We start from the raw sequence: 16,996 nt of genomic DNA on the forward strand, positions 1-16,996 counted from the left end.
TCATTATTATTTACCCAGGTAATTAAAGCTCTGTAGATAGTGATTGGTATTAAGAAGCTCTGACTGCCTCTCTTTCTATCCTACGTGACTCTAGGTAAAACAAGTCCAATTTTTCTTCCACATAACAATGCCTCAATGTCACCCTTTCACCGTTGCGCAGGCTAAACATCCTCTCATTTCGCATTGTCTCCAGTTGCTTCACCATCCTCTTCATGGTCTTGTAGGCAGCTAGGTAGTATAGTGGATAGTGCAGGAGGACCTGAGTTCATAATCAGACCTCGGACAATTATTAACCATGTGACCCTGGGCAAGTCACTTAACCTCTCTTCATCCCAGTTTCCTCAGCTGTAAAATGGGGATAGTAACAGTACCTAGCTCCCAGGATTATTGTGAGGACAAAATAAGAAAACATTGTGAATCACTCACCACAACGACTGACTGGCACAATGCAAGCACCACGTGAGGCTAGCTGCTATTATTCTGGCCTGTTTAATGCCCTTTCTAAACCAAGCAGCTCCCTAAATTTGTTTGTAGTCATGTCAGAGTTCCTCAAGCTCATCATGTAAATCAGTAAACATTATTATCTCCCTTATTTTTGACGTTCTACCTCTTAATGTCTTACACAGAACCTGAAAATGTGTAGTATAAGGTCTGTTAGACTTTTTTTGACTGCCACGTCATACTGTTGATCCATATTGATTCACTGAGATTTTTCAGAGAAATTGTTGCCTAGCCATGCCTCCCTGATCTTGTATTTGCACAGTTAATGTTTTTAGCCCAACTTGAAATTTATACTCAGATATTTTCATGTATCTGTAATCTCACCAATATGGATACTCTTAGCAATGGCACCTACTATCACAGTCTGTCCAGGCCTTTTCAGTACTTGCAGTCTGTCTTCCCATAAGTCTGTCCTAGAAGGTCCACCCAGGACCCTTCTTCTAAGATCTTTTAATAGTATATGGATACCATTTATTTTCACAGGATTGTAAATTTAGAGCTGTAAAGGACCCCTGGCTAGCCAGTCCAGTCCCTTTATTTTACAAATGAGAAAACTAAGGTCCCGGGAGGTTGTGGCTTGCTCAAAGTCATATAGTTTAAATAATGTCTTATATTAGCGCCTATGGATATCTAAAGAGTACAGAGAACAGATGAAAAAGCCTAGGGTGACTCTGTCTTACCAAGATTCTTGTTGGTGAACCCCTGTTCATGCAACTGTTGTGTGTCTCTCTGCAGGAATGAGGAATAGAAGGATCCTATGTACGACCATTGGGAAAGGGAAGTGGGCCTATAGGTCTGAGTGGTATTGGGATTCTGGGTTTCCTTCAGCCTGAGTTGGGGTGGATCCAGGAGTGGAGAAGGGGAAAGAGTCATTGATAAGGTTGAGAGAAAATTTCCCGTCATACTTGCTTCACCAGGATTTCTGGCATCCCAACAGGATATAAATAGCCTAGGGAGGGAGAGGAGGAAGAGGTCTACTTTGCCATTCACCCAATACCCATATGGTTTTGGTGACTCTAGGGGAGGGGAGAGTTGAAAGATGCAATGGAAAACACTTTCCCATTGGTTATTCCTTATTCCCACCAGTGACCAGCCCTTCTTGCTTTTCACTTAAACACTTCTTTGATGACATTCTTTCCTTCCTCATTCTATTTATCCCTTATAATTCCTTCTTTGTAACATCACATTCCCTATTCACCTCTCTGTTGCCCAATTCAGCTTCAGTTCTTTGGAGACAATAATGTTTTCTGGGATTTGATTTACATCAGTTAAATCAGTGCATTAAATTGTTTTGCTTAATGTTGGTGACCTTTCCTTCATCTGTTTCCTAATTTTTAATATCAGTAGTTTATTTAACTGACTTAATTTGGAATTAGTTTAATTGTTTGCCATCTATTTTAATTGTTACGCTTCTAAATGTTGGTTTTATCTTTGCTCTTAAAATCTATGGGCTGATTGTAATATTTAGTGCTTGCTATGTCTGATACCTCCCAACTCCTTGAAAAACGTTCATGATATATGTTTGATTTCTGTGTAGCTTAAAAACCTTTTGTTTCTTTGCATTGCTTAATCTTTAATCCTATTTACCAACATTTTTTGCTATCCTCTCCTGTGTTCAACTTTACATTTGTGTCACTAAGTGTGAAAGCATATGTTAACTGAATTTGAACATTTTCAAGTTCTTTATAATAATTTTCTACCTAAATCCTCTGCAGTAAATGTTAGGTCTTCATTGGTAATTATCTTCAGTATCTTTTTGCTTAAAATCATCCCCACCATTGCTGTGGGAAGACAACCTGATGTCCAATGAAATAATGTTCCTTGTATTAGGAAGTATGGGCAATCGTTTGGCTACAATTTCCTTATATCTTCTAGTTTTGTTTATAGAGAGAATGTCAGTATTGATAGGACTTCTGGGGTCATACCGAGTACTTAATCTGTGATCCTGTAATATGATTCATTTCTTCTAGTAATATATCAATTTATTGTGAGACAAGGATCTCGCACCTAAAATATGATTAAGTTCACTTTTATCGACAAAGAACTGTGGCATTCTTAGTTCTCTCTGACCCCGTTCATCTGTCACCATCTCCAAAGAGGTAGAAGGAGTGCTACCTAAGACTGAGGGACATTCTGTGTTTTTCTTTATTTAACATTTTATATTATATGATTACCTAGTTGCAAGCCTATTACTGGTGATAAGCCTCCACATACTTAACCAAGCTGGTCCTCAGAAATCAAACACGTACATACAGTCTGTCCCCCAAGGTATAACCCAGGCGTTTCCTGTACATATGATAGAGCCCACAGAGTTTATGCTTTACTGCTCAAGCCTTTAAGAATCCAAGGTCAATTTTTTGCCAGAATTAATCATGGGAATTCTTGTTTAAAGCTTGACATGTGTTATAAATTCTATCTTTTTTAATTAGTTCATCACCCAGCCTTCCCACCCTTTGCCCTCTGGAATATCTCCTCCATAATTAACAAACTTCCTTTCTCCTTCCACCTTCTGGTGCTCATTGAGACTCTACTCCTTCCTAATGAGATTGCCTCTCTGGCCACTCTTCAGTACTGGCTGCACTTTCATTCATACCCCCAGCTCATTGGTCATAGAGTGAAAATGTGAATACTCCTTGTTCCTCATTTCCACTTGATATTTTCACTCAGCAAGCTCTCCTCGGAGGTTCACACTGTGCAAGTTTATCCACACCTTGGTAGCCATTGTTCTGGCTGTTAACCATTGGCCCCTGCCCCCCAGAGATTCTCTGTTTCATCAGTGAGCTCAGGGCCCAGCACACAGTATTTTTCCCCACCCTTACCCTTGCCCTCGTAATAAGGGACTTTACCATATGTACTGATACGTTCTCTAATACTCTAATTTCCCAGTTCTTCCCAGTTCCCATTTCCACTTGTCCCACTTCAACTTGTCCATGAAGATATTCATGTTCTTGGTTGTGTCATTATCCTTTCCATGGCCATGAATCCCAAAATTCCTTTATCTGACCATCCTCATGTCTGATTCTGTCTTTCCTTCCATCTCACCATTCCTGGCCCTTTCTTGGTCTTCCCTCTGTGACCTCTGCTCCTCCCACCGCTTCAGTTCTTTCTCAGACTATCCCTCCTGCCCTGATTACACTCTTTCCCTTCCGTTCTTGTCCCCTTTGCCCCTTTTGTTGGTCACTCTCAGACCTGGATTCCTCCTGCCATCTCTATCTCCTTCATTTCTATTCACCCACCACCCACCAGAGTTGGAGGAGATCACCAAGCTGTGCTGACTGCGCCTCCTCCAGATTCATGGTGTCTCGTCAAAGCCAGCCAGTCCTTCTGCTGCTCCCTAACTGCTGTCCTCACTCACTCTCCACAGAGGCGCTCTGCCTCATTCCTCCCGTGACACCTCCTCTTATTACTCTTGTCTGCTGAGCACTTCACCCCAAAATCTGATTCTATTTGCTTAGGGCCCCTTCTCTTCTCCTTTAGTCTTTTGCCTATTGTCACCTTCCTCACTCCAGCATCCCTCCAACCTTTGTCCCTCTAGCTCTTCCTGTATCTTTCTGCTTTTCTCAAGTAAACGCTTAGAGAAGCCACATCATATACACTCAGATATTCTCCTTCCTTTCCTCTCACTCTTATAAATCCTCTACAGTCTGGTTTCCAAACTCATCATTCAACTGCAACTACCTTCTCTAAAGTTACCATTGATTTGTTAATTACCAAATCTAGTAAGTATCTTTTCTTTGTTAAAATAATTAACTTTTCTCCAATTACATGTAAAAAATAATTTTAAACTTTTAAAAAAAATTTTGAGTTCCAAATCCTACTTTTCCCTTGTTCCCCTCCGCATTCCCTGAGACAGTACTCAAATGTGATATGGTGTTACACAGTTTGCGCTTCCACATTGCTGTTTTTATATATCACAGGTCAGCAGAAAAAATTAAATGGGAATTTTCAGGGAGTTTTGTGGAAGCCACAGGCAACACATGAAGACCAGCAACACAAAATTTAGAAACATGTAAAAATATGTGTAGTGTTACATAATACCAACATATTTTGTCTTTTAATACCACTGTAATTCCAACTTCTCTGGTATGAAGAGAGGGCCAAAAAAATTTTACATGGATTTTCCAGAGTCCAGGGGGACTATACCCCTAACCCCTGGTAAGTGGAAGGGATAAATATGTAGATGTGCTTTCATATTAGTTATTTAGTGATAGAAAACTCAAACCAAAAGAAGGAAGAAAGGAAAGAGAAAAATAGTATGCTTATGGTCTGTAATCAGATGCCATCAGTTCTTTCTCTGGAAACATAGCATTTTTTCATCATGAGTGCTTTGGGATTGTCTTGGACCATTGATATAACACTCTTTACTTTACCCTCAATATATCCAATCTTTTGCCAAATCTTGTAATTTTTAGCTTCGCTACATCCCTTGTATCCTTCTCTTTACTAACATAGCCACCATTCTAAATCAGTCTCTCATTACCTTTTTCCTGAACCACTGAGGTAGCCTTCTTGTTGGTCTCACTGCCCCAAGTCTCTCCCCATTTCAATACATCCTCCATACAGCTGCCATAGAAATTTTTCTAAAGTACAAGCCTAACTGTGTCACTCCCCCTACTCAATCAACTCCATTGGCTCTCAGTTGCCTCCAGGATTAATAAAAAGTCCTCTGGCATCTTGAGCTCTTTTGTAACCTGGCCATTTTGTTTTGTTTTTAATTCTTCAGTCTTTATAACAGTTTGCTACACCTCTTGCTCTCATTATCTCTTCCTCTCTCCAATCTAGCTGCTATACTGGCCTCCTTTACTATTCCTCACACAAGGTGTTCCATCTCTTGTCTCTATGACTTTTACAGGCTGTCACCCATTCCAGGAAGAGCCGTCCTTTTTCTGGCTACCTTCAGTTCTCACCTCAGATCCTGTCTTCTCTAAGAGGCCTTTCCTTGGCCCAACAAGAATACTTTCCAACTATTCTATATGTATCTTCTAAGTTCTTTGGTCTTTTAAAATGTTTTTTACTTGTTTTAATCAGCCAAGATCCACTTTCATACCTCCCCACTCCTCTATTTGAGAACCTGAGAAAAACACAACCCATTGCAAACATGTATAGTCAATCAAAACAAATCTCCATGTTAGGTTTGTACCAAAACAGTCTGCTTCATTATGCGCACTGAGCCCTTGAGCTCTCTATCAGAAGGTAGGTAGCATGTTTCATCATTAATCTTTTGGGATTCTAGTTGACCATTATGCTGATAAGAGCTCAGCACAGTACCAATCCATCACATTTATACACCATATAAACAACCACCTTATTCATCCATATCCCAATTTATGATCACTCCCTCAGATTCTCTTTCTTCACCACCTCAAAAAGAGTTATAAATAAAACTAACCCCCCCCCACTTAATTTTTTCCTTCCTCTAATTGTCCTTCCCCATTTTTCTGTTGAGTAAACTGGATTTTTGTATACAACCTTGTGTATCTTCTTGCTTCTTTGGACTAGTTCAGATGAGAGTGAAGTCCAAGTGTCAGCCATTCCCCCATCTCTTTCTCTTCATTTACATAGATTTCTACTGTATACTCTTATAGAAGACAGTTTTCTCTGAACTTCCTTTCTGTCCCTTCCTCCCATCCCCAGTGTACTTTTCTTCCCTTCTCCTTCCTATCTTTTTCTTAAGATCATCGAGGCATAACAGACCATTCTCAGGACCTAACTTGACTCCTTCTGTGATCCCTGATGATGACAGGTTTCGGGGAGATAGAGGTGTCATCTCATTTGAATGCAAGTAAGCAGCTTATCCTTGTTTAGTCCTTTAGTGCTGCACGTTCACATTTACCATTTTAGGTTTCTCTTCACTCCTGTGTTTGAAGTTGAGAGTTTTGCCACAGCTCTGGTCTTTTCACCAGGAATGCTTGGAAGTCTTCTGTTTCATTAGAGTTCCTTTTTCCCTCCATAGCACCACTCATTTTTTTCTGGGAAGGCTCTTCTTGGCTGTAAACCCATATCCTTTGCCTTCTGAAATACTGTATTCCGCATTCTCTGCTCCTTTCTGGTTGCTTGTAGTAGTATTTTTTGTAGCATTTTTCTTTTGATCTAGAAGCTCTGGATTTTGGATGTGATGTTCCTGGGAGTTTTCTTTTGGAGATCTCTTTCAGGAGGTGACCAGTACACTCTTTGTATTTCCAGTTTGCCTTCTTTTTCCAAGATATGTGGGCAGTTTTCTTTTAGGATGTCAAGGCTCTTTTTCTGGTCATGGTATTCAGGTCGTTCTGTGATCCTTAAATCGTTTCTCCCTGATCTCTTTTCCAGCTCAGTTTTTGCTAGGAGATACTTTATATTTCCTTCTCTTTTTTAGCATTTTGTCTTTGTTGCCTCATGAAGTCATTGGCTTCTATTTTGTCCATTTGAATTTTCAGGTAGTTGATTGTTTGGGCAAGGTTTGGTATCTCTTGTATTAAGCTGTTAATAATTCCCTTTCAAATTCTTTCCTAGGTATCACTCCCCACCCTCTTGTTTTTCCTCCAGCACTTATTCCATTTATAAAAAATTTTTAAATCTTTTTTTTATCTCCCAGGAATTCTAGTTGAGTTTGTGCCCAAATTGTGTTTTCCTCTGAGGTATTGCTTGTCGATGTTTTTCTGCATTTGGGTCTTGAGTGTCCTTCCCACCGTAATAGCTCATTAGGATGTGGATCTTTTTTTTGTTTGTTCATTTTTCCAGCCTACTTCCTGACTTTGGACTTGACATTAAGGCTGGACTCTCTGGTACTTTTGGAGGGAGGGTCTGGTTTAGCCCTGTGGGTGCTTCAGGATCTCGAGGACAAGCTGAGGACTTGGTAGACCTTTAGTGTTCTCAAAGGAGTCTGATCCAAGGCCAGGTCTCATTAGGGTCCCCTTGGTCTGAGCCCTGCAAGTTCTTGACCTGGATTTGGGTCTGTGCATGCATAATCTGCTGCTGTTGGTTCAAAGTAGAAAAATTGTAGCCTCTGCTTGGGTCTGGGCTTCTTGCCTTGGTTATTTCTTTTTATTCTGGGCTAAATGCTAGAAGTTAAACCCTGTTTTGTCCCTGAGATCTGAGCCATGCTGCTGCTGGCTTCTGAACTTCTTCCTTTCTCTATATACTGTTCAGGGGCCTACTTACTGGAGGAGGCCACTGTCATGCACAGTTCCCCTTCTCATTCTGTCCTGGTTCTTTGATCTGAGACTGGGTAGTGAGTGACCAATCTGCCAGTTGGCACCTGTTCCCATTGCATTGCTCTGGTGTGTGTCTGGGGGGTGCCCTGATATAAGTCTGGGACCTCCCTTTGTGTTGATGTGCAGTCTCTCACTGGGTGCAGAAGTGCTTCACCCTAGGTTCCTACCCCCACTGTGTCCCCAGTGTCTTCTTTGTCTCTGTGCAGACCTGACCCAGACAAAGGGCTCACTGTAACTTTTTCTGGATTCCTCCATCAGAATTTATTCTGGCGCATTTTATACATCTCTTTGAAGGAATTGTAGAGGGAATCCCCATTGCATTAATTCCTTCTATTCTCTTTGCTCTCCTCCCACCTCCCCCCCCCCCACCTCCAACCCCACCAGTTATTTGCCTATTGCCTCTGCAGTTAGAATGTGATCTTGAGGGAAGAAACTGTTTTTACGTTTATTTATATCCCCAACATTTAACAAGGCACCTGGGACTTAATAAATCCCTAATAAATGCTTTTTGATTGATGGAGAATTCTTTATACGTTGCCTTTGTCATCCACCATGGTAAAATAGCCCTCCCAACTTTGTGTTATCTAGTGAATGTGATAAGCATGCCACCTCGTATCTCACCTGGTTACTCTACTTGAGGACTTCTCTCACTTTTCCACTATGCTCCAATATGTTGAACCTTCCCCTCCCCTGCTTCTCAACTCCTCTTGTGTTGTCTTTCATGACTACATTAGATTGTAAGCCCCTGGAGAGTAGGCTTTTTTGTTTGTTTTGGTTTCCCCAGTGCTTAGCACAGTGCCTGGCACATAGTAAGGTACTCTAAATGTTTAATGGCTGCCTTTGTCTTTATCCATCTAATTAATAAACAAGTTGAGGGAGGACAGATCCTGGGGTACTCCATTAGAAAGCTCTTGCCAACTTGATATATGGATCTAGTAGTGAATATGTCGTGAGTCCATTTATTCAACCAATTCTAAACCAATTTAACTGTACTGTCATCTAGGCTGCATCTCTATCTCTTCTACAAGGGTAGCACAAGAGTTTTTGTCAAATGTTATGCCAGAATCCGAGTATACTATGTCTCTAGCATCCCTCGGATTTTTACCTGATAAACCTGTCAGTGGAAATTCTTGTCTTCAACAAACTTAAGCCTTTTTTCTTTTTTTCCTTTATTTTAAAAATTGTATGTTAATAATCATCTCAGCGAATGTAACAGAGTTTTGTTTTGTTTTCTTCTATAGGTAGCAGAAGATGATACTTCCAGCTCTCTTGCAAAAGATCACTTTTTCCAACCAGAAACTGTTGTTACCAATGAGCCCTATAGAAGTTCAAACATAAGGCCCTCACCCTTTGAAGATTTGAATCCCAGAAGAGTGTTCTTGCAGAGCCAAGCTAATCAAGTAAGGAAATAATGCATTTTTGTCATTTGTTATTTTAGTAACATGATAAGTATGTAACATATTTAGTAAGATGATAAATACGTAATATATGTTTTTATCTTTTATTACACACACATATCCTAAGAGATCACAGTCTATCCTTCTGTCGTATCTAAAGTAGTCACAATAATTCTCTAATATTTAGACAACTAATTTAATAAGTTTCTTAGGACTTCGTAAATTTTATTTACATAGGTCTTTTGCTGCTCTAATATTTTCACTGACTGAAATAAAGATATAGATGGTATCCATTCTTCTCATGAAGAATGTGACACATTGAAAGTGACACAAAGCTAGGAGGGATAAATAACTAACATTGAATGACATTGGATTTTAAAAGATCTCAACCGTTTAAAACAGTGGATCTGGTGTAATGATAATAATAAGTTAAAATCTAAAAGGAATAAATGTAAAATCTTATACTTAGATTTTAAAGAATCAGTTGCCTAAGCACAGGATAGAATAGGCATAGCTATATGCATCAATTTTAGTAGACTGCAAGACCTAGTAGTGAGACATGGTAGCCAAAAAGAGATGATGCCACCCTTGACTGCATTTAGTTATATCCACTGGGAGAAGTCAGTCTTAATGATCTCAGCCCTGGCAGATACCACACCTGGAGGATTGTGGTCAGTTCTGAGGGCCACATTTTGATAAAGTCACTGACGAACTGTAGCATATGTAGATAAACATAACCAGAGTGGTGTGGTGACTGGAGACTCAGGTTGTATTATCACTGTTTTCAAGTATTTGGAAGAAAGTATATAGAAAATGAATTGAAATTTTTCCAGTTGACTCAAAAGGTAGCTGAGGAGCAGAAGTTGTAGAGAGGCAGATTTTGGCTCGATTTCAAGCAAAAAAAAAAACACTTGATAAAAGTTATGGCTGTCCATACATGAAAAAGGTTGCCTCTTTTAAACTCTTTTTCCAGCACCTTTTTGTTACAGTGCATTCCCCATTCTTGTTTCCTTGGACATTCCCTTTCTTTGATTTGGATTATAGTTCTATCACTGAAGGATTTGATTAGGAAGACAGCACTGTAATGTGGGCAGAGTACTCGGATGAGATAATGGATGCAAAGCACTTTGCAAATTTTAAAATATTATATAAATGCCATGTATTGTTCATCTACTGTATAAGAACTTTGATCCAAAGTTGTGATTGGTGTCCATTCAACTGAACCATGTTAAAGTGGAGCATTAAAGTGTAGGGAGAAAAGCTTCAAATTTGGAACCAGGTTTAAATCCTAATTTTGAGTGACACAACTTTGAGCCACTTACCAGCTGTGTGATCTTAGGTAAGTCATTTCATCCGTGCATGTTAGTTTCCTCCTATTAAAAAAAAAATAAGAAAGTTGGATCACACTCTGATCGCTTTCGTCTCTGACATTCCATGAACCCTGTGAACCATGTGAAAATTGCATAATGAAATATCTCAAGGTTCTTCTTAAGGCATTTTTATTACCTTCTTTCTGCATAATGTGAACATGTTGCTGAAAAGTACTGAAGGCAATAAGCCCTTTTCTGTCTGATTACTGAAAATTGTTATGCTTTTATATTTCTGGTGATTCTTACTCTTTAAAAAAACTATTGTTTTCAGTTTAGTAAGTGAAATTGTACTCAGGGCTACATTTAACGTTTTCTTCAACCTCTGTCTTCATTTAGAAAAGATTCTGTGTTCTTTTTACCTTTTTAAGTTTCAACGGAGTCATTTGAGAGTAGTCAGGTTCAAGAGTTTTTATTCAAAGATTACAAACAGTGGTCATAATAATTTTTACACTTTGGCTTAAATGATGCACATTTTTGCAATTGTACAATAGTTTCATATTGTTAATAGCTTTGAACACATTTAAAGAGATTTCCAGATAGAAATACAGTAATGACATTTTGAGTGTTAGAAAATTGCATATGACTTCTGCATAATTTTACTGTTACCTAAACATGTAAAAGAGTCTCATTAAACTATAGAAAATGGAAGAAAAGTCATATTGTAATGGTTTGGTGTAAGACAAAAAAGCAGAAGAAATGACCAGTCAGCCTCATTTTTTATCATAATTATTTGAACTGGGATAGTTTTTTGTATCTGTTTGACTTGAAAATATATAGTTGCTGCAGTTAAAACTCCTAGAATCACAGAATATTAGCACGAAAAGGGACATTGAAAATGAAGTTGCCAAATTGGAATGCATTTCAGACAGTTCTTTGAACTAGGGTGAAATGATAACTTTGGAAAAGCTCCTCAGGATAGCTCTTTCAGCTGGCAGATTCTGATCACGGGTTCCCAATGCTGGTTTGTTAGTGCAGAATATCTATGAATCCATATTTTCATCAAGCATTGGCTCTTACTGTTCTTTCAGATGTATGTATAGCTATCTGTGTGCTGTTGTGATGAATAAAATACAAATTCATTTAGCAGCATGCGTAGGAGCTTTATGTTATTATGTATTTTCTAACTCATCAGATACTAATAATAGTAGTACAAGTATTTTCACAATAAGTATCTGAGAAAGAACCTCAAGCACAAAAAGGTTGAGATTCATTGACCTTTGGATAAGTGAATAATTAATTACATAATAACTGTGGTTGTTATGTCTCTGAGATATGGAAAACTCACGATGAAATAAAAACACAATTCAGTAATCCATATGTAAAAATATTATAGATCAATTTTCCATTTGATTCTTCTTGTTAAGTAGGAGTTAGCTAGTAGAAAGTGTAACTGAACATTGAGCTCCCTGATAACTTGGTCTCACTCACCTATCCCCTGCCTCTGAAAATTACTTTACATATTTTGTATTTATATGCTTGTGTTCAAGTTGTTCCTTCCAGCACAATGTGAGTTGCTCAAGGGTAGGAAATTTTTTCATTTTTTTCTTTGTATCTGTAGTGCCTGATACGGTGCCTTATAGGGACTTAGTAAATGTGGAAGAATGAGGAATGAATGGATTGCTAAAGGCAGATTTCTCTTTTGATTTTTATTGCATGTTAGAGGCATGTTATTTTCTGTGGGAATGAAGTTAGGGAAAGTCTGGCTAGTGGAAATTTTTGATTTGGAAAATCAGCTTTTCAGGAATATTTTAAAGACGTACATAAATTAGAGTTAAGGTGTATTTATGTTTAGTGTAGAGAGAACATATGTGTCAGAACAAAATTAAGTTGATACCCATGGTCCAGAAGACTCTCCTACTCTTTTTTGACCTCTCCAAACCCTCCTGATTCTCTCATGCTCAGCCTTAATCCCTGACTGATGTAGGCCATGAATACTGATAGCACTTAGGTCTGTATTACTTATTTGGCAATTAATCATATGTTGCCAGTATTGATTTCTAGTTTTTTGCCAGCATATGGCTATCTCTACAATTGTAGACTTTAAAACAAAAAATCTGTAGCAGCACTCCATGAAGGTACAGCGGGGATGAGAGCTTTGATTCTGACCACAAAGAACCTAGGTTCAAACCTCACCTCTGGGGTTTACTCTGTGATCTAAGGCAAGTCCTTAGCCAATCTGGGCCTCATTTTTCTCTTGTAAAAAGAAGAAATTGGACTAGATGGCTTCTGAGTTCCCGAGTAGCTCTAAATCTCTGATCCTGTGGACTAGTTGGTCAATCCATAATAACACCTGCTTCACATATTCACTTTTTCCTTGCTTTCCTGAAAATTTATTGTGTTTTAGACTATATTGTGAGGAGATATGTTAGTGAAGGGGAAAATTAGTGCTCCTGGGAATGAAGCATTGTACTAGAAAGTAGGAAAGTAAAAATTAGATTACATACAGCACATACCCAGAGATAATTCTAATACATAGTAGTGCATTAAAAAAAATTGTAAAACAAGGTAATGTGTGAGGCCTCAGGAGGAAGGTTATTATTGACCAGGGATGTAGGGAAAGGAGATGGTATAAATTCAATGATTAAAAAAAATGAAAAGGAAATACAGACTGTTATCAAGTTTTATGTTAATTTACCAGTCAGAGAATAGTAAAAGTCACTTGTTTTTAGCCATTAGTTTTAAGCAACTTGAAATTTCGTTGGACTTTACAATCAAGGTTGAAAATGGATTGTTTAATTCCTTTTTTCCCTACTTGGTGTCATGTGAATGAGAGTGAAATACCGAAGAGCAGAGGAGGTGATGGGGACAGCTCTACACTTGATAACTAACTCTATTTTCAGCTTCAGAATAGCAGTATAGAAGAGGAAAAACAGTAAATAAAATAAAGCGCCTTGTTAGAAGCAAATTCTTCAAATCGACTTGAAATGATTTGTGGAGTATTAGAAATGTAAACAGTAATGAAAAACACATTAATTTTTCTGTTTTAATAGAATACTGGATTCCATTTCCTTGTCACTTAATTAGAAATGTTTACCGTTACAGGTAGCATTCAGCCAGTCAGACGTGGACACTTCCCTTCAGGCCAGATCTGGGGAGTACGTGCATCGGCAGGTTTCAAAGGAGAGCGGAAGTCTGAAGTCCCCAAATCGGGTAAACTCCCCGTTCACCTTAAAATGCTTCATCATAGGACTCTTTTACATTGAAAGTAAACCAGTAAAATTGTGGGAGGCGATAGCTTAACACACATTGAAATAAATCATTTTAGGAAATACGTTTGAAAAGCTTTCATCAAGCCAGTTTGTCGCTATAGTTATTTCCCTGAGTCTCTGAGGTCTCAAGGAGCAGATTTTATAGTTAGCTTCACATTTGGATTTTCCGGTGACAGACTTTAGAAAGTTTACTTTATAACTATTAGAAGTTATTTGAAGCTTTTGTTCTTGTGCACCCCTCTAAGTTTAATGTCAAGAATGGATCCTTTCTCTAAATTTCTAAAAATCCAAAGTAATATATATTTTTAATTAAATTATTTTATTTGTTTTCAGTGTTCTACAATCACTTCCATATTTCTTAGATTTTTTTTCTCCTCCCTCCCTCCCCATTCCCTTCCTGAGATAGCATACATATAGCAAAGTAATATTTTTGAAGAAATAAAATTTTATCATAATATCTTAAGCCCTAAAATGTACTTGAAATACTTCAAAAAAACAGAGAAGAGTTACTTAACACTGCTAAAAATCTTATCACAAGTTCAAAATTGAAACTAGGAGAGAGCCAATGCTGCTTCTGTTACTAGATAGACACGGTGGGAATTGAGCACCACATAGTAATGTCCAGATGACTACAGATTCCAGTTTTGGTGAAAAAAGATTGGTTTTTACCAGCTCTTCCCTTCCCCTTCTGTACTCCAGATCCCTGAAGTGAGTTATGTGCTTCACCTTAGCATATGAAATATGCATGTGTATAAATTTCTCTCTGTATGTTATAAACCAAAGATATAAAACCAGGCTATGCCCACAATAGAGAAGACTAATTGGAAGTTTCAAGCTTCTGGGTTAGCTTAAAACTCACTCTGGACTTTGTAGATGTCAGCAAGTGATGACTGAACTATATTTGCTGCCCTTCTCTTTTACTACAGCCACAGACCACAAACTGACAGCTTGTGAATGTATTTCTTCTTTATAAAGTCAAGGATTTTTTTTTCTTAACTTAGTGGATCTTGTTTGTACATAATTGTCAGATTTAACAAATTATTTTTAGTGGGCAAAATGAGTACTGGACAGTGCCCCTAACAAATCTGTTCACTTTTCTTCTAAATTAAGAGGATTGTAACATCAATCAGCTAGTGATGATTTTCATTCTGAACCTGCCTAATCATCCCCAAAGTTATAGAATAGCTTTTGAAAAATTGTGTCTTCATTCTAAGAGAACAGTTTTAATTCTGTGTTCAAACATAATACTCCAGTAGGACTTGAGTTTGTTTTTGTTTTTTAATGAATTCCTCCACATAGAAACCTTATCAAAAATGTGTTGTTGTTTCATTTAAAAATTGTAATTTAGTTGAAAACTTGATGGTTTTAGTCATCGTTTGGTTAGTGGTGTTAAAAATTTCACTGGAGCCAGATTACCAATAGGTGATAGGGACATGAATCCCTTCCTTTCCCCCAAGACCTCTCCTTATCATAGCAGGCTATAAACTCTTGTCCATAAAGTGAGATAATAAGAAAACTGACTGAAAAAAAAAACCACGGTAACAAACCAAAAATAGCTTCTTTAAGAAGTTATTTATAGTATTTCACAGTGTAAGATGTTTTTGAGAAGGGTAGAGGGTTCCTTTTTCTAAAATTTGATACATTGTTGGAGAATATTCTTTTCAAATCAAAATTTCTAAACCCTTCTGACTTTTATAATTTTTACATTTCCTTTTAGGCACCTTTGAAATCAATCAGACATGTCAGTTTTCAAGATGAAGATGAAATTGTCAGAATAAATCCTCGTGATATTTTAATACGTCGTTATGCAGACTACAGGCATCCTGACATGTGGAAAAATGACTTGGAGAGAGATGATCCTGACTCTAATATTGAGTTTTCAAAATCAGAGAGTAAAAAACCTGACTATCTGTACTCTTGTGAGGATGTGACTAAGTTACACGTGCTCAAAGACTCTGTGGTGTTTAAGGCACAGCCTTCTTCCTCACTAAAGTTTAAGAAGTCCAAAAGAAGGAAAGAGGATGGCGAGCGTTCTCGCTGTGTGTACTGCCAGGAGAGGTTCAACCATGAGGAAAATGGCAGAGGACAGTGTCAGGATGCTCCAGATCCTGTTAAGAGATGCATCTACCAAGTCAGCTGCATGCTGTGTGCAGAGAGCATGCTGTATCACTGTATGTCAGACTCGGAGGGAGACTTTTCTGACCCCTGTTCATGTGACACCAGCGATGACAAATTTTGCTTGCGATGGTTGGCCCTGGTGGCGCTGTCTTTCATTGCGCCATGCATGTGCTGCTATGTTCCCTTGAGGTTGTGCCATCGCTGTGGCGAGGCATGTGGGTGCTGCGGAGGGAAACACAAAGCTGCCGGATGAAACCGGCTGGTGCCAAAATGAGTCTGAAGTCTTTGTTTCCAGGAATTAGCTAACTTGGATTGGTGGAGGCTTTTGGCAGGCGACGTGGTACCTGGCCTGGCGTCACGGGGGGCCAACCATAGGAGAAGCCGCAGAACCCGTCAGTTCTTGCCATTTCACAGATGCTAGCAGCCATGCTGGACTGTTTCCTTCAAGTGCATGGCACATTTTGTTGGAAGTTGTAAAGGATTATTTGAGAAAGGAAGCCGTTTCTGGTTATTGGCTATATTGGAAGGGTGCAAACTCTGATCCAACTAAAAAGGAATTAATTTGGCATTTTGTACATTTATGGCTTAGGTGATGGGGAGGGAATCTTCAAAAAGAACTGAATGCATTTGACACATAATTAAACAAAAAAAAATGCACTAGTGACAGTTGATTTCAAACTAAGAAAAGTTAACACTTGGCAGATATCAGAAACGAAACTGAAGTGCAACTAAATCATTTCTTAGTTGTTTTTTGGAATCAGTTTTATGTATAAATAACAAATGTTTATATTTAACTAAGTATAAGGTACGAATTATTACATAATGAACTTTTCTTCCCCTTCCCATTTCTACAGTAGATACATTTCTATCTACTGTCACATTCCATATTTTGAATATTTAACGTGTCTAGTTAGTTGCATTTTTATTCCACGTGAATGAATTGCTCTTTTCACCTTCATTTCCCTCAAACTGCAGTTTGTATTGAGTTATATCTGTACATTCTGGTAATCTAAAACCTTTGAAGATATTCTAATAGTCTTGAGTGACCAATTTTTTTTTAAGCACAGATGTAATTGTCTGATGTTCTGATGGGAACATAACACTTATTTTTTTATATATAAAAAAGACTGATTAAACAGTGTCAGAAAAAAAGTGGAGTTTTGTGTTGTTCAACCAGCAAGTTGTTTTCTTTTGGGGTTTCCTCCTCTAAA

At 38.2% G+C, this 16,996-nt stretch overlaps 1 protein-coding gene across 2 annotated transcripts in view; it reads left to right on the plus strand.

Moving 5' to 3' along the window:
- The window catches only part of SPRED1 (sprouty related EVH1 domain containing 1), a 125,849-nt gene extending 109,237 nt beyond the window's left edge, over nucleotides 1–16,612 (plus strand). For both annotated transcript variants that reach the window (XM_072625569.1, XM_072625567.1), the window contains exons 5-7: nucleotides 8,933–9,091; nucleotides 13,501–13,608; nucleotides 15,385–16,612. In XM_072625569.1, coding sequence (XP_072481670.1) covers nucleotides 8,933–9,091; nucleotides 13,501–13,608; nucleotides 15,385–16,038 — 921 coding nt within the window. In that variant the 3' untranslated portion in view covers nucleotides 16,039–16,612. The remainder of the gene's footprint in view (nucleotides 1–8,932; nucleotides 9,092–13,500; nucleotides 13,609–15,384) is intronic.
- Nucleotides 16,613–16,996: the final 384 nt, after the last annotated feature.

This window comes from Notamacropus eugenii, chromosome 7, assembly GCF_028372415.1.
Source record: "Notamacropus eugenii isolate mMacEug1 chromosome 7, mMacEug1.pri_v2, whole genome shotgun sequence".
Lineage (NCBI taxonomy): Eukaryota > Metazoa > Chordata > Mammalia > Diprotodontia > Macropodidae > Notamacropus > Notamacropus eugenii.